Here is a 21499-nt window from a genome sequence, read left to right on the forward strand (position 1 = left end):
TTTTACCCAAAAAACCAATCGAAATTTAATGTATTAGCCATTCGGCAAAAGTGATTTATTTACATGAAGAAAACTCGTATGAGACTACAAACTATCTTTATGGAACATGTTAATACATCGATATTACGTTTGTAAATTCCTCTTGGTGGCTTTCTTGCTGCTCTGGAACAGAATCAGCTACAGTGAACGAATGTAGCGAAGTGTTTATCTATAGTTAATAAAAACACGAATTATAAAACATTGACGTTAACATCGAGGAGAACATTGAAAGATTATAAAATAACGAACGATCGTGGCGAGCAAGTCCGCAAAAAAAAGTGCCTCCTCGAGATTCTCGATGCGGATAATGCTGATTCTAAGAGTCCATCTTCTATCAATATCCTGTGTGGAAATGTGTTCCTTAACAATTAAAATCAGAATCATCATCATCATCTTCATCAATCTCGATATCATCATCATCGCTTTCAATTACAGCTCGCCTCTTCTTGGGCGGAGCTTTCTTTTTGGCTCCTCCACTGCTCTCATCCTCTCGTCCACGCTTAGCTGGACGCTTGGGCGAATCATCATCGCTGGCATTGCCATCATCATCAGAGCCAACGTTGCCACCGTCTTCCTCCTCATCCGAGAAGAGCGAGCTGTAGTCTATCTTCTTACTGGCCTGTCGACGTCCAGGACGCTCTGCACGAGGAGTTACTTCCTCCACGTCATCGTCGCTCTTTTTCGCCTAAAGATGAAAAATATTAATTGACAATTAAATACAGATTTGGGTTTAAAAACAAATATGGGCAATTACTGAAACACTTACCTTGGCCTTGCTGAAGTCAATCTTGCTCTGCTTGAGCCCGCCGCCGTTCTCCTTCTTTTGGCGCGGCTTTTTTTCTCCCGGCTCCTTCTTGACAACCGCCTTCTTGGCCTTGGGTGAGGTCTTAGAGCCGCCCTCGACCATTGCATCAAATTCGTCCACCTCATCGCCGCTGGCATCAGGTTCGGCTTTAATCTGCTTGCCCTTCGGTTCCTTCTTCACTTTTGGCTCCTTGGGCTCTTTGGGTTTCTTCGGCTCCTTAGCCGCCTGAGCTACCTTGGCAGCCGCTGCCATTTTCTTAATGATTTCTTCGGTGATCTTAAACTCGACGGGTTCTCCATCGGGATCTGGGAATACGTCTCCGGCACCCGCTCCGCCTCCCATTGACTTAACCTTTCTGCCCTTAGCTGAGGCCGACTTCTGGCCCTTCAAAGCCTTCGCGGTCTTGAGATTGATCCCCTGCTCTTCTGCGCGCTCCTTCTCCTCTACTTCATTTAACTTCGATTCGAGGGCATCCAAATCATCCAGCCAAAGCATCTCCGGCGTCTTCTTGCGCAGACTTTCCAACTCGGACAGTTTAGTGTCGCGCTGTTTGAGTAGCTCGTTTTTCTTCTCCTCTGTCAACATCCACATGGACATACCCAGAAGGTAGTCAAACTTTTTGACATCAGTTAGTTTCTTAAAGGCCTTTTCCGGATCGACTTCCTTTTCCTTCTTAGCCTTTGAGCTGACACTGGGAGCTGCCTCCTCTTCTTCTTCGTCCTCTTCGTCAGCTTGCTCGGCATCCTCCATTTTAATGCGGCGCTGCCACTCCTTGACGGGATCGGGACGATATCCACGCTTCAACAACTCATCACACATGGCCTTGCGCTGCTTGTTCTCCACCACCAGCTTCTTCTCACACTTTTCGAGAATAAAGCGCGCCTGATCACTGAGGCGATCAGCCTGCGCCGTGAGCTGGCCGACCAAAAAGTCCCTCCGGCGGGCGTAGTACTCTCGTCGCAGTTTGTAATACTCTTTAAGGATATCGATCGCGGTGGGGAAGCGTCGCAGACAGTTGTTCTGGTCGAACGCATGCATCTGGTTGGTGGACAGCGTCGTGGTAAGTTTGAACACTCGGTAGAAACCACCTTCTTCTGCATGAATGCGCTCAAATTCTCCAGGTGCGAAACTGATCACAAAGCGAACGGTGGTGTCTGTATGATACTCCCTGTACTCGGAAATAATACCCTTAACCTTTTCGGTGCCGTTTGATAAAGGCTCCAGGACATTTTCCTTGTAGTTTTGCGTCCATACGCCCACAGGGAGTTCACTGATTTCTAAACGGTTTCCGGACAAAATTTGAATGTTACCAGTCTGAATATAACGACCATCCGAAACATACTCCATGCGTCCTAAAAAGTTCTTGTACCACGGATGCATCACACTTGGCTCTTGTCCGTTTATCATCTTCCTTAGATTTTTCATAATCTCACGAGGATTGTAGTTGGATATCTTCGTGGACCATCCAGTTCCTATGCCCTCGGCTCCGTTTACCAATACCATCGGTATGATGGGCAGATACCATAGTGGCTCGATCTTTTGGCCATCGTCCACCTGGTAATCCAAAAGTGGATCGTCCAAAGGATGGTAGATGAGTCGCGTCAAGGGAGACATTATAGTGAAAATGTAACGAGCGCTGGCGCAATCTTTGCCTCCCGACAAGCGGGTACCAAATTGACCGCGTGGCTCAAGCAGATTAATGTTGTTGGCACCCACAAAATTCTGAGCCAGATTCACGATTGTCATCTGTAGGGATACCTCTCCGTGGTGATAGGCTGACATCTCCGCCACTGATCCGGATAGCTGGGCCACCTTCACCTCACGCTTGTCATTCCTCTTGAAGCAAGTGAACATCACCTTCCGCTGACCCGGCTTCAAGCCATCCACCAGACTAGGAATGGAGCGCTCATTGTCAGCATTCGAGAACAGCACCAACTCCAGATTGATAAAGTCTGCATAGGTGATGCTCTTGGTGCCCTTGGTGTAGAGATATCGCTCTGGCAAACCGAGCTCCTTGCGACGCTTCACCTCGTCCATGTGGTTGGTAAGCCATACCTTTCGCGACTCGATGTGCTTCTTGGAGAAGGCCATAACAATGCTCTCATCATCCACCGATCCATCGTACTTAAATAAGATGCGATGGCGATCCATGTCTTGAAAATACTCTTTCGCCTCCTTGGAGGTCGAAGTACCCAAACCCTTATAGTACTTTATATTGTACGTATGGTGATTAGCTGTATCATTTTTCCACTCCTCGAATTCGGGTAGCGAGTAGAATGACAGCTCCTCGTTTTTCTTGGTTGCCTTCACAATTGGTGTAATGAACTCCTCGAGGAAGGGCAGACGCAGAAGCTCTGGCCAATTGGTGTGGATAAAGTTGATCAAGAGACCCTTGATGTGGGAGCCATCCTGATCCTGATCTGTCATGATCATCACTTTGCCATAGCGCAGAGTTTTTAGATCGTCCTCAGTGAGGTACTTCTTTTTGTATTGCAAGCCAATTATCTTGCATAAATTGTTGATTTCGGCATTCTCCGAAAGCTGCTTGAAATTAGCTTCCCGCACATTTAGAAGTTTACCCCTAAGCGGGAACACGCCGTAGAGATCTCGTCCGATCACGCCCAAACCGGATACGGCCAATGACTTGGCTGAGTCTCCCTCGGTGAGGATGAGGGTGCATTTAATCGAGTTCTTTCCACCCGCCTCGTTAGCGTCCTCCAGCTTGGGAATGCCCTTGATCTTGCTTGACTTGCGACCGCCCGTCTTGGCAATGTCATTTTGGGCCTTGAACTTGGCCCATGCCAGCACAGACTCCACGATGCCAGACTTGGACATGTTGTTGATGAACTTTTCCGAGAGGGTACACTTGGAACCGAAGCCCTTTTGTTGCAGAGTCATGTTCTCCTTGGTCTGCGAGTCGAAAGTGGGGTTCTCTATCAAGCAGTTGACAAAAACCCACAGATGGTTTCGGACCTGGAATGGCTTGATGTTGATGCCACCTGGAAGAGGTTCAAAGCAAATATTAGTTGTTGTTTAAGAAAATACACATTTTAAGTTAAACGTACCTTTGTTCTTTTTCTTCAGAACCTCGAGCAGCTGCTTAATGAGATTGTCTACCACATGGTCCACATGCCGACCGCCCTTGTAGGTAGCTATCGAGTTGACAAACGAGACCTGTTGGAAGCCTCGATCTGAAGGACAGCAAGCCACCTCCCAACGCTCGTTGGCAACCTCGTGGACTATCTTGATCGGTGGGCCAGAATCGTCGTCCGTGTTCTTGATGTGCAAATCAATATAGTCCTTGAAGTTGCGTACACCCAGTTTGTTGCCGTTTAAGAAGACGGATACTCCCTTGGATGAGGCGGCCACATCGTAGGCGCGACGCGACATTAGAGCCACAATATCTTCATCGAGACGGTCCATCTTGAACTTGGCCAGATCGGGACTGAATGTGATGCGTGTGTAGTCAGTGCCATTGAAGTCCTTGATCTGTGGGTTTACTGAACATTAGATGATGGTCTAAAATAAGAAATGTTATTTCCTTACCTGCACATCGGAGGCTTTTCCCATGTTGTTTCCCCAAGTCTGCTTGAAACTTTTCTTGTATTCCCTCGTGGCAGTCTCAACGGTGAAGCTGGTGGAGAATATGTTGCAGAGCTTCGCTCCGTATCCGTTCCTGCCGCCAGTGACCTTCTTCTCATCGTCGTTGTAGTTCGACGAGGTCAGCAGATGACCAAAGATCATCGTTGGAACGTACATCTTCTGCTCCTTGTGCATGGTCACCGGAATGCCCTGGCCGTTGTTCCACACGGACACCATATTGCGCTCCGGATCGATGTCGATCTTAATGGTGTTCATGCTCTTGTCTCGCTGCTTGTTATCTGCCGCATTCACAAGAATCTCGTCGAATATCTTGTAGAGGCCGGGCACGAAAGAGATCTCCTTCTGCACCATGCGGTTTTGGGAGTTGTCATACACCCACATCAGCTCCTTGGTGAACTCCACGGATCCGATGTACGAGTCGGGTCGCAGCAGGATGTGCTCCAGCTGCGACTTCTTCTGGTACATCTGTTCGATGGACAGGGCCTTGTTTCCGTTCTCCATGATGCTTCTGTCGCTGTGCTTTAGCTGAATCTTCAAAGAGTAAGCAAAAGGCATTTGTTAATGTAATATTAATATTAATAACTAATATTCCGAGCCATTGCCTTAGCTACTATTAATCACTCGTCCTGCGTTCTACTAAGTAAAAAAAAAACCAAAGCTACTAGCAGAAGACTACAGTACCCACCCAGTTAACAGTTGCTATTAGTATATTAGTAATATTATGTTCACGTTTTTTTTTTAATTGTTATAATACCAAATAAGATAGATGGCACCCAATATGTTTAATGGCCTCTTAATAACGGGGATGGTTGTGCGTTGGCATGTGATGCCAATGCTGCTGATGCTGCTGTTCAACAATTTTTTATTAATGAATGCGCACTGTACCCACGGTGAAAAAAAAAAACAAAACGCGCGCCCGCGCATTGCGTAAATGCCGTCCAGACAAACGCTGCAATGGAATGGGACTTGGCCAACATGGGAAATGGTTGGGTACGTCAAACAGAAATAACTGCAGATAAATTGAAAAACGTCAAACTAAGTATTATTTTGCCTGGTGCTACTGTACTGGGAACAGATTTTCAGCACACTTTGAAATACATAACAGCCCTGTCTCTTTGGCGGCAACGCTTGGCGTGCGCCGTCTGTTGCGTGAGTGTGCGTGTTTATTGGCGTTTGCCGGTAGTCACCGCTATTTATTATTTCTTATTAAGGTTCTTCGAGGGGTTTCACTTTATAGTAAACAAATTCAGGCCTACATACGCGCTCCGCGCTACAAAATCAAAAAACTATGGTTTTTAAAGGCCCAAAATTAGCTAAATGTCTATACCGGTATCGCCATTTTTAATTTGCAAGCGACGCCACCGAAAAATTGCTATATCCATCATATTAAAGGATTAATTAGACAGGGCTCTTAGGTTCTACGGTACAGCCAATTCTACGATTATGATTCAGCACTTTCTGCTTACCTGGTTAAAAAATTGCCAAGTATTTGTGGCCTTTTCTTGCTGCCGCCGACAACCGAAGTGCGGCAAAACTCTATGTTGCAGGCGATACACGAGGCGGTGCACTACAATTTTCGACTTGTACGTGCCCCACGCGTCTGCTGCCTTTAGCTAAAACTTGTACAGTTCTCAACTAACTATTAAAATACGCACAGCACATTTAACAACTTTTCACAACCGACAACAAATGAGAAGTATTGCTGGTTTTAGAGCTGGCAAGGCGCACAAATCGATGTTTGAATGAAATCGCTATCGATAAGTCCCATAACAGTGTTGTTTGGGTTGGTGCATACGCTCATTGTGAACAGGGCTAAACTAGTAACTGCGGTCGGTGACTCCGCTAAAAGCGTGATCGCCAAAATCACGGTTTTTTAGTTCTATCTCAATCACGTGATGAGTTAAGCAACAGTTAATTCTAAAAAATTCGAAGGTAATAAATAATAATAACATTTTTGGGGTTAAATTCTTTTTCGAGTCGAAAGTAGGGGTTTTAATTATTCCAACTAACATTTCTTCTATTTTTTACATTATAAATCGGCATTGAAATAAATGTAAAAAAGATAAAATATTTCGATCTAAATGCAAATTATCAAAAATTTAAGACAAAGTAAAACCATTAAGAAATTTATCCTTTCATATGCTTAGTATTGTATCCCACATCAATGTGATATACAGCAATTACTTAAAATGAAATGAAATGAAAAATTGCTGCTAAAGTTGCATTTGTGCAATTAAATTTCGCACCGTTGAAGTGAAGATTGCTTTTCAATTAACCACCTGGTAATATGAATATTCCAAAGCCAAGACCATGGCTACAAGAGAACTGGTTTTCTTTCTGCCATTTTGCCTGACCTTGCCCAACACGACGTCATAAAGGGGCATGTCCCTCCCCATCCCGTTGCGATTTTCATTCCGGCTCAGAAACATGTTTTGAATAGTGCAAACAAAATATAAAGATTCTGGATTCATCCGAGTTACTCGGAATTTCTGCTTGGGTAATGGAGAACCCTTCACGCAGTGACGTCACCGGAGCTCATTGAACTTGCACAGCATCGAATATCGTCCAGAAATATTCTCTACTCCTCCAAATCTGTTGATTCTCGTTTGACAAGCATCAGCAAAGATCTCTCAATATGCGGAGTGCAGTTTGTACCCTGCCAAATTGGGAATTTCAGCTGATGCATGGGAAAATTGTGAACTAGCGGAGTTAAGTGCAGTTTATTCCAGGATACTATTAGCAAGTTGAACAAGATGTGAGCTAAAACTCCTAAGATTTGGTAAGATAAAAAGATAAACATAAGTACTACAATTAGCAATTAGTTTCTTTTTTTTTTTTTTGAATAAATTGTATGTATATGTATTGTTAATCAACAAATTTTACTTAATTGCGTTTTTAAGGGTGTTTGCATCGTCGTTTCATCGAGCTGGCTCTCCCTATTTTCAGATGCTGGTTTCTCGTTCTCGCATACTGGTTTATAGTCATAAGTGCTGCGCTTTTTCTCGACTTTTTCCATTGAGACTTGTGTTCATAAAATCTTCTGTTCTAAGCGATCCCCAGCTCAGTTTCATTCCAAGCTTCTGCGATGCCACTTGTGTGCGATCTTCGTTAAGTCGGATTCCCCGTACTGCAAGCTGGAAAAAATAGAAACCGTGACCAGAAACAGTAACCGCCACTCGGATTGGATTATTACCTGGTAATGAAAGTGAAGACCCCGAGCTAATGGGGCGATTTAAACAGGTGTTTAAAGGTGCAGGTGGGGCTGTGAAATAATCGCTTATTATCAAACACCCTAATGGGGGGCACTATTATTGTGATTATCTTGGGATTATCAAATCCATGTAGACAATTAACGACAACAATGGCGAGTTCATTAACACTTGAACCGAACTACGAGTATGTATGTGCTGGGACTTAAGCACTGCAATCAGGCGTACTTAAAAGTGCATAATGTGTAATTAGTTGGAATTTGTTGAATATGATTAAATATTGACCCAGGCACTTTGCACGGCCACCACGTGTGAAATTTGTGTGTGCTGCACTTTGAGATCGCGGTGGCATCATCTCACAGTATCTGCCAAATACGCGTCGAACTCACACAACGCTGCACCGCACAGACCCCAAGCGACCCGATTAGCCATTGGCGAACTGGGAACGCGGCGGATAATGCCTTATCAGGCAGTGGCTCCTCTACAATCGCGGGGTTCACTGGGGGCAAGTTTGGGTCTGGCTCTGCGTTTTGGGGTGTAGGGATAGGAATTGGGAAATCCGGCCAAGGCCAGGTCGAGGTACACCTAACAAGAGCACATATTTTGGGGCTGATGCTGAACACTATGCAATTCCAAGATTAAGCTAGCAATGTAACAATCGGTACTAACCCCCAATTAGTATATATTTATATTATATATATATATATTATTATATTATATTAATATATTTTAAATGATTTTAAAAATTTTAATGATTTCATTTTGCATACATTGTTTTGAAAGTGTACCTACCTAATGTATTGATTGCTGGAAACAACCAACCCAAAGGCAATGTTTCTAAAAACTAAGTGCAGCCAAAACTGAGTAATTGCACAACACTTTACTTATACTATATTGTTTATAATTCTTGTGGATTCCCGCTCCATCAATTAAGTACAGCAGATTCACTAAATTTAGCTCGAGCTCAGTGACACACTGTTATCACTCATCGGCTGTCTCCTTCGCGCTATCGCAATGTTCATTGTTGTTCGGTTTCTAGTTAATATTTAATGGTCGCATACACACTCGTACATGTTTAGCGACAAGTAAAACAGCATTTCGCCTGGGACTGTCACCACTTGGCCCGATTCTGGTTCCGATCGGGGGCTCAGTTTCACACTTGGAGTCGAGCGGATCACAGCCCATAAATGGTAACAACGAGAAATTCATCCAGCAGTGACATGCCAAATCTCTCTGAAATTTAAATGTCAATACGGGTGGCGAAATGTTGCTAACAACGAAACAATCGGGAACAGTCATATTGCGCTATTCTCAACTGGATTTATTTTTATTTACATTTTGCGCGAGTGAAAAGCGCTTATCAATGCACCACCCCCTTATGGCCACATTGTATCTATAGTTTGGGCTTTTTTTAGACGACCAGCAGTGGATGCCGCACCATGCCCACCATCGAGCACAAGCTAAACATCACCGAGGAGGAGGTTCCGGAGCACATCCGCCGACTTGCCCAGGAGCAGGGAGAGTGTCCCAGTTCCAAGGATAAGGTCATCGAACAATTCCGTAACTACATACTAGGTTGGTTATAGTCCGTTGTCTAAGAGGTACAAAGGTATTCATCTGAACAAAACCTCTCCAGAACATAATGAATGCCAACCACACAGAAGTGATGCGAAGTACCTGGAGAAATTCCTAAGAGCCCGCTACTGGAAAATCGAGAACAGTTACAAATTGGTAAGAAAACTTGGGGAAATCTTCATTTTAGTTTGCCAACAGCAAGTGACTATTTGATAATTATCTATTAGGTAAATGCAATAACTCATTCCCTTTCAGCTCTGCAGTTACTACAGGTTTCGGGAGCAGAACAAAAGCTTTTATGAGAAGGTTCGTCCTCTGGACCTGAGACATGTTGGGCAATCGGACATCCTGACAGTGACTCCCTATCGGGATCAACATGGCCATAGGATACTCATCTACCGATTCGGACTGTGGCGACCCAATCAAGTAACCGTCGACGATATATTTCGCGCCACCATTGTCCTGCAGGAACTGGGCAGCCTGGAACCCATCTCACAGATTGTCGGAGGAGTGGGAATATTCGATCTGAAGGACCTGGGCTTGGAACACATACTCCACCTGAGTCCCAGCGTGGCTCAGAAGATGATTGCTCTACTAGTGGTAGGATAACTACTTTTTATTATTTTCAATAGCTTTTTTAACCTACACTTGGCTTGCAGACCTCCATGCCCATTAGAACATCCGCCCTTCATATTGTAAATCAGAATTGGGTCTTCAACGCGGCATTCAAGATATTTAAACCTTTCCTCAACGCCGCTATGCGAGAAAAGCTATACATCCATGGCAGTGACATGACTTCCCTGCACAAACACATCAACCCAGAACATCTTCCCAAGCGGTAAGTAAAATGGTTTTTTTTTTTTATTAAAATAATTAGTCAGATATAATTAAACTTATACTATTTCAGCTATGGTGGCTTGCACGAGGACTACTCTTATACGCTCTGGTTGGATATGCTGAAGGAGCAGTGTTCGGGCAATAGTATCCAAAAGGATATGGAGCAATTGGGATTCATCTTTGACTAGGCTTCATGCCTTGTTTAAAATGATATGCTTGATACTTGTATTTTTGTACTACATATATGTTAAGTAATGATACCAGAATCAATTGAAGCAAAGTAGGTGATATTTTAAATATTAAAGAATTTCGAAAATTACTTCTACGCAATATTACTCACCAAACAATTCATTTGAGTTTCGTTCCCAACAATTTGAGGTTAGAAGCGGCATAAACCGTAATGCTTCATACATTTGGCGGTCACATCAATGACCCATCGGCTATCACGACCAAATTCGGGGCAAAAGGCAATAATAATTTGTTCCTAACCGAATCAAATGGCCCGGCTAGCCCGCAAAACATTCGTTTCGGTTAGGATGTATAGCATATTGGTCCTTTGAGTTTTATGCGATTCGTATGCAAAATGCGTTAGGTGCTAGAGCGAGACAACTGGCCACACGACCATTCGCCGTTATGGTAATTGAGTGTTGGACAACGCATAAAATGCAGTCGGTAGCCATAAATATGTTTGCACTCGTCCTGTCACCGGATGTGAGCGAGAGGGGAGATCGAGCTCGACGAACAGAAGGAGGGTGCTGGAGATTTCGATTCCTCCATCTGACCGTTGCGAATATGTTTGATATTTTTTATTGAATCCCGTTGTCTCAACGCTATCCTCCGACCCCCGGAAGTCATTGCCGTCTGCGTAAAAAACGGTAAAGAATTACTTTCTCGACTTAAAGTTACTCTGTATTGTCAATTAGGTTTCATGGTTAAGATTTAGAAATTTATATATGGTTACACCCAAAGCTTCAGAGTTTAGAGCATATACTATATATAAACTGAAATTAAGTATATATAATTAAATGTTTGCTTTCGGTTAAAAGTATATTGCTTCACAAATTTTTTTCGTCCAAGTGCAGGGTGTCCAAAGTCAGAATCCTGCCCCCTCTATTCTCCGCAATGGCCTTGCTTTTCCGTTTGGTCAACGATAGTGAAATTGATTTCGGTGCTACCGGGGGTCTAGGTTGGCATTATGCGTATTATGTGTATGTGGCTCGATTGTGGGGATGGGGGTGGCCATAATCTGTGTGCGTGCTGGACAGCTGTGTGAGTGCGTATAAAGGACAGCGACATTTGTGCGATTAAAGCGACAAGATTAAAAAATTTATTGCGCAAATATTTATGGGGGGACAGTAACACAGTGGCAGTCAGAACGGAAAAAACATTCGGACAAAAAACACACATCGCATAGCCTACATTTGGGGGGCACGACCGATGCGCGTTATTAGTTGGCTTTTTGGCATTTCGGCTTTTGGCTTCTGGCTTCTGGCAACACGTGTGTGAGGCGAAACCGAGCTGGACATAATTTATGGCTGGCAAACTGAATTTATTCGAGTTTTATTGAAAAACAAAGAAGGCGGTCAGAAGGGGCAAAGGATTCGTTTTCTTCAACATGTGCTGTCTTTTAAGTAGCCAATGTCTTGGGGATTTCGAGATACACATAAATATATCATTCCGAGGACGACAGAAATCTTTTTGACCAGTAACTAAAGGAAAGTCATTACAAATTGAGCAAACGAGTATCCAAAACCATTTAAAACCACTTAGATAGTTCGCTGGATTATTAACTTTAAAGGGAACCATAGTTGGTACTTGTTTGATTTCTAATTAGTGTCATTGTGTGTCTCTTCTATTAGTATGCTCTGAACTCAATTTACTCTTGAAATAACCTCCGATTTATTATTCCGTAGACATGCAGAAAGCCAAATTCCCCAAAGAACTTCCTCAATTCGAACTCATCTGCTTCCGCATCTCACTTCCGAAATTGGCCATATTATCCAGGAGACACATTTGAGGGCGTTCCCCGGCTGTCAACTGTCACCGAAGGCAGTGTCAAACTGACAGTCGTTGACATCCGTTGACAGTGTACCTGACCTCAATTTTTCCCTCTCTCCCAGAAGATATGTTTGCAACCCTAAACGGATAATTGCTTCCTAATGAGCTGGCAAGGGTGACCCCGACCGAATCAACCCCTCACTCACACCCCGTTTGGGTTTCCTTATCACCGAAGGCGGTTTATCACGCGGCGATTGGCAGGCAGATCCCAGGCCAAAAGCAAAACACAATAGGAACAAATAAATTATGTCCAGCGATTTGTAAACAAACATCAACTGTGCCGAACGGGGGTCAATTTCCCACTGCCCCGCGAAGTGAGGATTGTTCGGGCTTGGGGGATTTCCATAAATAAGGACCAGGCCAGACCAGTATAATTGAAATATTCGCTGTCAATTTGTTGACTCCGGAAGACGACGACTCCAGGCCCGAGGCGAAGGTGTAAGCTGCATAAATGGTGGATCGTTATGGTTCTGTTGCCACAGACACCGATTACCACAGGTCCTGCCGCAGGACGAAGTATGTTTGCTCGGCGAAGGACCTCCCAAGTGATAAATGGTTGCGAAATTTATTTACTTTGCACTACCGACTGCCAACTGTGTGTGTGCCAGAGAAAATTATGTGTGATTATGAGCTATTGAAACATCATAGGGACATTTTGTGTTTAGAATTTGCTTTTAAAAAATAAATAGGAATTTCTTAAAGCGAATAACTTTTTTACTTGATTAAATAGTTTTGTAGAATTTAATTTCTATGTTTTTTAAAAGGCCAACATTAGGTTAAGAAGTATGTATGTTTCCTAGAAATAAAGGTTGCTAGCTAGCCTTTTGGACGAGAATTTTTGCTTTTAAATGAGTGATTTTGAGTCTCATCCTAAAATTAAAACTGGTGCACATGCACTAACTTCCAGTCTATCTTGATCCTCCGTCACAAGTCATTAATGCTGTATTGGAAAAGTAGGAGCATAAATCGCGTAAAAACTCATTGTGCAACAACACAAAGGAGACCCCCAATGGAGTTGCACTCCCGCTGAGATATGTGGATGGAAAGTGAGGTGGTGGCTGGTTTTCCACCGGGGTACGGAAGGTAAATTGACGTGAACATGTCAACGTTATTTGCCATTTCAAAATCGATTTTTTGTAGATTCACCAGGAGACGCTCGTGATAAAACACGACTATACTTCGTGCTTAAAGTGCACTTGAGGCGATGATCTGCGGGATTCCGGGGGCGATGGGGATGGACTGTCGGGTACAATCAATCACATCACCACATGGCAGGATGGCGACCACGTTAGAGCGCCTTTTCCCCAGTAAGTTGTAATGCTGCCTAATCCGGCGTAATAAACATTGTCAAATGCGTTCACTCGATGCGGGAGGAAATCATTATTGACATCCACATACACATCATCATCAGCGGCAACAATTGAAATGCAATTGAAAAGAATCGCGCACAAATATTTGCACTCGGATTCAGCGCCAGTTGACAATCGAATCCCCTCGAAGTTCGGAACGGATGCAAATGAGGGGCTTTAAGAGCGAGGTAACACGACTGTGGCTGGCATACCTGAGAACTCGAAAATAATATATTATTAAAAAAAAAAATAGGAAAAACGAACTTAGTTGGTATGCAACGTTAAATCCCATTTACACATCCCGAAGATTTTGAAAATCGCCATTTACACCTGTATTTCTGGAATGTACATATAAGCGATTTCATGTATCAATATTATGCATACAACTTAAGATTGTGAAGTATGGTGATTTTGATTAGTAATACTTTATTACCCTATATTAGCCTTCTGATCCGTAACACCCTTAATTCCATATGACTGTATTATTCCATCTGTATCTTTGCATATTTTCAGGCATGGGGGTTAAGTGCAAATAAGAAACCGAAAAGTTTGCCAACACGTGGCCGAAAGCCCCAATTCCAGCCAACTGACTGCTCTCGATTCTCGGTTGATTATTAACAATATTTTTAATTGGCCGCCGGTAAATATTTGCACACCTTTAACCCTTTTTAATATGCTTAAGTGATGCTCCTGCCGGACTATCGCGCTGTCTCTTTCTATCGTCGATTGTTCGTCTTTGTCTAGCGAAGCGCCCCAATCCCCGCATCTACTGGAAATCAGCACAGACAACCAAATGGAGCATACAGAGGATAATTCGATTGTGTTCAATTTAATTTTGACAAGCTTCAATGAAGCCCAGAACTCACTTCCCCACACCACCCCTCCCCCACATTTCCCTTTGCATTTTCTCCCGCTCTTCCCACCCACAGCAGTTGATTTGATTTTGTTTTATGTTTTTCCTGCTGGCTGAGGGACTACGGAAGAGTCCTGTTTTCTGCCATCTTCCGCCCCTTTGCCGATTCCTTTCGACACAACAATTGCGTGGAGAATGGGTGTGCCTGAAATGCCAAGGGGGAGGTGGGTGGATGGGTGGGAGGATTTGACTACAAGGCCCAGTTGTCGCAGCAAGTGGAACAAAGTTTTGTGGTCACTTTTGCGGCTCGCAAGCTAACCAAATACGGAATAGTTCTCTTGGGAAGGAGTTCATTGAAACGCTTCACTGGTGAATAGAAAAAGTTTAAACGAGAAATCCCAAAACTAAATAAATAAATATTTATAAAAATGTGGGTAATAGAATAATATATATTTTCCCGAATATGTAGCTATAGCCTTAATGTTACTGAAAATTATTGTTTGCTGAATATTATTACGGAAGAAAATTACAAAAATATTATTAAGCGCAGTGAATCAAATTTTAAACAACGCTCTAAATATTCTGTTGAATTTAATTATTTATAATGGAAGAAATCGTTTAAAATAGCTTTACATATGCTAGCCTTCTTGAGATCCCTATCTTTGTGGTTTTAAGTACCTCAGATCTTATGTCGCATATTTAACCAAAAAATATTCAAATTTTAAATTTGGTAATAGGAAAGGTGGATTGGCATTGCTAGCCCACATTTCCACATACTGCCCACCCCTCCTGGCGAACCAGAACTTGTTGCACAAACAAAGCAGAAGCCTTTCGATATCCCACAACAATATTACATCAGAGCAATCTGTTTGGCCAGCGAAGACAAAACATTTGCTCAAAACAAAAAGTCAGAAAAAAGGGGTTCAAATTAAAGTAAAACAAGAGCGCCCCGTGTCCAAGTTGGGCCGTCGGAGGCTCCTAAGTTCTGTACTCCGTTTCCGCTGGATCAGCATAAAAATGCACCTGTGCACCATGGAATCCTTTGGCCCAAGCAAACACACACATGCCCATGGAGTGGGCAGTGTATTATATACGAGCCAAAACAAATCGAGCGACTTATCTCGGCTAAAACATCTCCCATTGACTTATGCACTGGAAAATGGAACAGTGGACGTGGATGTGGACGTGGATATGGATGTGCCTGTGCTTGTGCGACCCACTCCTGCATATACTTTCCTATGTGGATATACATATGTATGTATGTACATATGGGCACATCCATCTCCACCTCCATCACCGACTTCGTGTGGATGGCCAGCCAAATGAGACTGGAAGTCGGCAAATGGGGCTATGCGGGAATTTCCGTGGTAGTTGCTCATAAATATTCAGACACCAACACACTCGCAGATGGGGAGAGCCACACCGACACACACACGCGCACACAGTGGCAAAGTGGGCGGAGTCGACGACAGCATAAAGTGTGTCTGTGTGTCTATGTGTGCCATTTTTTATGCGCTCCATGGCAATTCAAAAACGCAAACAATAAACCGAGCAGCAGAGCAGCCACACCAACGGTTCCATTCCACCACCAACAAAGTGAAATCCCAGAGCATAGATTTGTGCTCTTGCACAGTGGTCGAGGTATTGGGTATCAAGGGCTTACTGAAACATTACTTACGTGCTACATGTTCCGAAATTTAAACATTAAATAGCTCATCAGTATATATAAAATTTAATAATGTATATAGTATATAATAATGTATATAGCATAATGCATAAAATATGTTTTTCCATGTCCAATTATAAGGCAATGCAGTCAATTTTCTGGCTTGTTAAGTCGCTTTTTTAGACTGTTAACAACATCAACATATTTGTTATTGGTGAAGTAATGTTCTTTGACCAGAATGATTGTTAGTCAAGGGAAGCGATTTTAGCTAAGAATTGATTGAATTTCCACGAAAAGGTCTAAATTTCTTTAAAATACTTAAAAAAGAACGTGAAATTAATAGAATTTTGTATAGATATTCAAGTGTTGTAACATTTAAAGCAGATCAAAATATAATCGCTTTTTCAAAGTTCAAAGTTAGTCCTTTAGCTATAAAATATTGTATTTGATTTAGACAACTTAAACTTGTCAAAATGTACGAATGAAATTATTTTATATTTGCAATTTTTTATCCCACTGTGCAGTGCATCGAATCTACGAAGCTTTCCCGGCTTGACTTTTGTTGTTGTTGTGCGCGAGAGCAGCAGCTGCCGGCAAAAGCACAAACAACAACTACAACTACAACGAAAGGCACTCTCTCTCTCTTGCGGACAAGTGCCTCCCCGCCCTTTCGCCTCTTTCCTTCCTCTAGAACCGTCATTTCCACGTTTCCAACAGGAGTTCCCTCGCACCAAAAGCAAAAGCATCAGCGAATGGCGTTCGAGCTCGGTTTTGTTTGTTGTTGGGCTGGTCGGCTTTTTGGTTTTGGCAAGTCGTTTTGTTTGTCGGCTGTTGGGAAAAGGAATGGGTGTGTGTGTGTGGGTGTGCGCGCGCTGCGCTGCCATTCTAACAGTTATCATCAAGGGAACAGAGCATCCAGAGCAGAGCTTCCAGAGCAGAGCCACCCTCCAGTCAGATTCAGTCCGACCTTAGTTGAAACGGACACGGAGTTCAGTCGCCACCGTTAACTCTTTCACATTGGACGCGAAAAGCGCGTTCGCGAAATTAGTGAGCAAAATTGGAAAGAGAGCGAGCTTACAAATGAATTAAGCGCCAAAGTGCGGATAGTGATCGCTTTAATAAAAGCATACTTACATTTTAAATCATAAATAAGCAATCCAATCTTTTACAACGAAATCTAAGAAACCGGCATCGAAGTAAATATCTAACAGATTCTGGGGTAACCCCAAAAAAAAACGTAACCTAAATCCTGAGATCAAGATAAAACTTAGCCGCAGGCCGAAAGCGCCAGTGCCTGGTTCCGTGACCCCCGATCGCGTAGTTGACCTTTGAAACCACCCACTAACCACCACCCACCAATCAGCACGGTCACTCCCTTGCATGTGAGACCCGTAATCGACCCTCTCCGGTCCCTGGTCGATCCAATGAAAATGGAAGATCCCACCATAAACGACACGTACGTTCAGGAGTTTGATCTGCACCACCTGGAGGTGGGCGGAAATGGAGCTGGCCAATCGCATGGAGCCGGTGCCGCGTCCCAGGTCACGACTTTGGGCCATGTGAAGCGCGAGGATCACAGTCCACCGCAGCCGGTGGCGGTTAAATGGACGACAATCCACGGCGATCCCACGAATCCGGACGATGACCCGGACTCGCTGCCGCTGTCCGGACCAGAGCCCGCCGGAGCAGTGGAGGTCTCGCCATCGCCGCACATCAAGCTGAGGTCCTTCTCCGGCCATCACCAGTGGCACATGGACGAACGGCGCCTGCAACCGCTCTCTCCGCCACCAGAGCAGTATGGTCCGCTGCCCGGACAGGCGATTCTGGTGAACACATCTTCGGGAGCGGGCGTTCCGGGCGGAGTGCCCTCAACGCCGCCGGAAACGCCACCAGTAGTGGGCTCGCCCACGGGCAGCAGCAGCTGTCCGGCTCAGACTTACGCACACCACTATGCGAGGACACCGGGCAGCTCCGTATCCGTATCCGCCTCCGCCGCCGCCGCAGCTGCTGCCTCCGCCGGAGCAGCATCGGTGAGTGCCGGACTGAGCCATGACATGATGTGGCTGACCAACTCGATACGGGCGGACCAGCAGCCGCTGGATCTGCGGCCTTTGCCCTATCCGGGCTCCCAGGAGGAGGCGGAGGAGTGGGACAGACAGCGGGACTACGCCCTGCAGGCGGCGGCAGCTCATCACCACCATCACGGACAGCCGCTGATGCAGGCGCAGCATCATCCGCATGGACACGGCGGTCATCCCCACCAGGTGATGCTGCAGCAGAGCAAGTATCCGCACCACCATCACCACCACTTCCACAATCTGGAACTGACGCCCATCAACATGCACTCGAACTCGTACGGTAGTGCTTCGGGTGCCCTGACGCCCACCTGTCTGCCCCAAGTGCCCAGCAACGGGAGTGGCAGCAGCGGAGGCGGAGGAGGCAGTGGAAGCGGGAGTGGTGGACCCGGCAGCGTGGGTGGCGGCTCCTGCGTCATCACACGGGCTGCCCTTCAGCCGTGCCGCCCGCTCTCCGCCAGCTCGACCAGATCCTCGAACAACATGTCGCCCAGAACCTGTTCGGGTGCCTACAGTAATGCCACGCTGGAGGATTGCCTCAATGACGACATGCTGACCACGTTGACGGTGCGGGAGCTGAACAAGCGGCTCCATGGTTGCCCACGGGAGGAGGTAGTGCGTCTGAAGCAGAAGCGACGCACCCTGAAGAATCGCGGCTATGCCCAGAACTGCCGGTCCAAGCGACTCCATCAGCGCCACGAACTGGAGAAGGCCAACCGGGTGCTCAACCAGGATCTGCACCGCCTGAAGCTGGAGTACTCGAGGGTCTGCCAGGAGCGGGATGCCCTCATGCAGCGTCTGCAGCGGGCGGCAAATGGCGGAGTCGGTGCGGGAGGTGCAACCGCCGGCGGCGATAGCCAAAGCTCTCCGGAATTCTACCTCTGACGCCAGCTGGCGGTGGCCAGCGGCTCCTCCGCATCCTCATCCTCCTCCTCGCAGCAGCAGCAGCAGCACCCCCAGCAACTTCATCTCCAGCATCGGGGTCCACAGTGGAATCCCCAGCAGCTGGTCAACTAAGTAGAGAGCGTTCCGTGTTTAAGGTACTTTCACAAAGAGTTGATCATTTCCAAGAGCTTTTCCTAGACACAATGTATAAGGTAAATTGGTTTGATTCCAAGAATGTTTTCCAAATAGTCTCCACTCGAAAGAACATGTTTTCCAAAAAGAGTTTGTTAAAGCGTTTCCAAGGGGTTAGATGTCAGAATTCAAATTCTGTTTGTTATACATTCAAAATGATTTGTGTTATACCACGCGTTATTGTAAGTTTGTCCCTATTTTTGTGTATTCTTAAAAATAATTTAGTAACTAGGTTGGATTTTCAAGAGAAGTGCATTCCCATTACCACCACTGTTGATATTTATTCCCTCATTAATTTAAAAACATTTCCATTTAATCAATAATGCTGAAAAATTAGGCGGTTTCCGCAGAATTCTGTTTAGCTATGTTACTATGAAATTTATTAAAGGGGTTTTTAAGCGTTTAATTTGCCATTATTCTGATTGCGACAATAAATTCCGATGAATATCAGTTTGAGAACTTGGAAAGTGATCGACAGAGATTGAGATAGATGAGATAGAAAGTAAAGTGCGAGAGAGAGAGAGAGAGCGTGTTTGGATGGAACTTTTGCTGATTATCAGTTTGACTAAGGCAAAGATCGATTATAAATAAAACTAATTGGAACTCGTATGTATAAAGGACAAACATTGTATAAACCCAAGGAACAAAAACAAAAAGGTAAATTAACTAGCGGCTTCTGATTATCAATCGCTAAATTATTACAAAGTACGAGTTAGTAACACACGCTTATTTGTTGATTAGTTCTAGCCTTAGTTTCCCTACTAGTATTAAGCGAAACAGAAGCGAATTATAATATCATAGATGCGATAGTTGTTCTAGAGGCCGTGCTTCCCCTGCCGTTTCCGTTTTAGCCACACCGCCCGCAAAAATTCCAATCCTTCAGTAGCAATACATCTAATAAAACTAAAGGTTGTATTAAGTTAAAACACCGCAAGCTGGAAGAACCGATGTATAAAGTGAAACTGGATCGAAGCGAAGAACAAACTCAACTGAAGTAAACTAACAAACTAACAAAGTCCTATACAATTTAATGAGCACTGAAAATGATGATCGAAAATAATGTACATACACCCACACACTTACGTATAAAGATGAAAAGATGTAAATTTAAGATTTTTTGAATGCATTCAGATTTCTGTCTTTGTGGAACTAGAAGAAACACACGCGAATACTGAGCCGGAAAATTAAAGATTAATTACAAACTAAAAACAATTGTGAGTAGTTGATAAGTGTGCATAAAACAATTTAGTAATAAATAAATCTAAATTAATGAATAATCCTATGTGCGTTCTTTCTTGGGCGCTTCCCTGCCAGCCAAAAGGTTTGCAATCTAACTAGTAAACGTTAGATTTCAGTTTCAGTGCAACTGTAAACATTGATACGGATTAAAAGATTCATTGAATGCTCATGAACTGAGAGTTACGTTCGTTTCTTTGGATGCTTGATAGTTTAAACATTGAAGATCGTAAAAATATAGAATGCTCAGTTTTTCATAGTATTCAAATTGTATTCTATTTTGTCCCCATGCCACATTCATATTCATATCTGGGTTTTAGAAACCACCGAGTGGGTCTCAGCTTGCATCATAGATTTTGGGTTTCATCTCGCCGTTTTCCGAGAAGTGGCATCTTCTGTGTGGTCTGTCGGCATGGATAAATGGGCTTCCAGCGACGACGACCCCCGCGGGCAACAGTTTAAGAATCAAAATAAACACTTCGATCCCGATCCCTCTGGACTTCGATAAGTTATGTCAACAAACTTCGGTCGCGTAACGGCGCATGCAGGAGCTCTGGAGTAGTAGGAGCTCCAGCTGAAGTGCAGCATTGGGTTACAATCGTCCACATGGAGGAGATCAGCATCAGCCCCTAGGAGGGGGAGGGGGCGGTGTTGGAACTTTGGAGCAGTCCAGCATTCAGTTGGGGCGGCGTAATTCGGCAATAATCAGAGGGCCGTATCTACATATCTGCATTTTCAAACCGTAATAAATCCCTAATAAAAATCGTTTCCTTTGGCCTGTTTATTTTCATTTCAATTTCGATTCACTTTTGCGGTGTCGCCTCGCTACGCTTTTTTCAGAATCTGAATTTGTTATTTTTATTTTGATTATATGAGTTTCCTGCCCTACCAAGAACCCAAATCTCTTAGGAGCTTATGTAACCAGACGAAACCACTCGATCGAAGAGTTGCGCAAGTATTTTTGATGAAATTCGGGTTTTTTGTTTTGGCCCAAGTGATGGCGATCGCCATCAAGTGGACATTTTTCTTTGATTTCTTTTGCCCTTTACTTATTTTTTTTCTAGCTTAATTCTCGGCCAGCAGGAAGTTTCGGATTTCGCTTTTTCCGAGCATGCAA

General features: G+C 44.3%; 3 protein-coding genes across 8 annotated transcripts; 2 read left to right on the plus strand and 1 right to left on the minus strand.

Annotated features, from left to right (window-relative positions):
• Nucleotides 1–27: 27 nt before the first annotated feature.
• Top2 (Topoisomerase 2) lies at nt 28–6153 on the minus strand. 2 transcript variants are annotated; one of them, NM_001273651.1, is made up of 6 exons: nt 5914–6153; nt 5202–5456; nt 4391–4978; nt 3910–4333; nt 806–3843; nt 28–724 (listed from the first exon to the last, which is right to left on the minus strand). In NM_001273651.1, exons 3-6 carry the CDS (start codon nt 4946–4948, stop codon nt 401–403), a joined length of 4344 nt encoding a protein of 1447 aa, NP_001260580.1. In that variant the 5' UTR covers nt 4949–4978; nt 5202–5456; nt 5914–6153; the 3' UTR covers nt 28–400. The 2 variants fall into 2 exon arrangements, with proteins under 2 accessions (NP_001260580.1, NP_476760.1); NM_057412.5 differs by lacking the exon at nt 5202–5456 and having other exon boundaries at nt 81–724.
• A 765-nt stretch (nt 6154–6918) lies between these two features.
• CG10026 (uncharacterized protein) lies at nt 6919–10386 on the plus strand. Of its 4 annotated transcripts, NM_165301.2 has the most exons (7): nt 6919–7226; nt 7394–7643; nt 9072–9231; nt 9293–9387; nt 9487–9831; nt 9891–10069; nt 10139–10386. In NM_165301.2, the coding sequence occupies exons 3-7, from the start codon at nt 9096–9098 to the stop codon at nt 10254–10256; spliced, it is 873 nt and encodes a 290-aa protein (NP_724195.1). In that variant the 5' UTR covers nt 6919–7226; nt 7394–7643; nt 9072–9095; the 3' UTR covers nt 10257–10386. The 4 variants fall into 4 exon arrangements, with proteins under 4 accessions (NP_724195.1, NP_001260581.1, NP_609968.3 ...); NM_001273652.1 differs by lacking the exon at nt 6919–7226 and having other exon boundaries at nt 7528–7643; NM_136124.3 differs by lacking the exons at nt 6919–7226; nt 7394–7643 and adding an exon at nt 8341–8846.
• A 6543-nt stretch (nt 10387–16929) lies between these two features.
• On the plus strand, nt 16930–20421 carry tj (traffic jam). Of its 2 annotated transcripts, none has more exons than NM_001273653.1 (1): nt 16930–20421. In NM_001273653.1, exon 1 carries the CDS (start codon nt 17419–17421, stop codon nt 19084–19086), a length of 1668 nt encoding a protein of 555 aa, NP_001260582.1. In that variant the 5' UTR covers nt 16930–17418; the 3' UTR covers nt 19087–20421. Both variants share the same exon structure in this region, with proteins under 2 accessions (NP_001260582.1, NP_609969.2).
• Nucleotides 20422–21499: the final 1078 nt, after the last annotated feature.

This window comes from Drosophila melanogaster, chromosome 2L (assembly GCF_000001215.4).
Source record: "Drosophila melanogaster chromosome 2L".
Classification (NCBI taxonomy): Eukaryota; Metazoa; Arthropoda; class Insecta; order Diptera; family Drosophilidae; genus Drosophila; species Drosophila melanogaster.

Excerpts from the sequence above, each read along its gene's own strand:
- tj (NM_136125.3), top strand. The coding sequence starts at position 17,419 with ATGAAAATGGAAGATCCCACCATAAACGACACGTACGTTCAGGAGTTT.
- CG10026 (NM_136124.3), top strand. Across the intron at positions 9,232-9,292 it reads ATTCCGTAACTACATACTAG|AACATAATGAATGCCAACCA; the intron begins GTTGGTTATAGT and ends AAACCTCTCCAG. Across the intron at positions 9,388-9,486 it reads TCGAGAACAGTTACAAATTG|CTCTGCAGTTACTACAGGTT; the intron begins GTAAGAAAACTT and ends ATTCCCTTTCAG.
- Top2 (NM_001273651.1), bottom strand. The coding sequence starts at position 4,948 with ATGGAGAACGGAAACAAGGCCCTGTCCATCGAACAGATGTACCAGAAG. Across the intron at positions 4,334-4,390 it reads GAAAAGCCTCCGATGTGCAG|ATCAAGGACTTCAATGGCAC; the intron begins GTAAGGAAATAA and ends GTAAACCCACAG. Across the intron at positions 3,844-3,909 it reads TCTGAAGAAAAAGAACAAAG|GTGGCATCAACATCAAGCCA; the intron begins GTACGTTTAACT and ends AACCTCTTCCAG.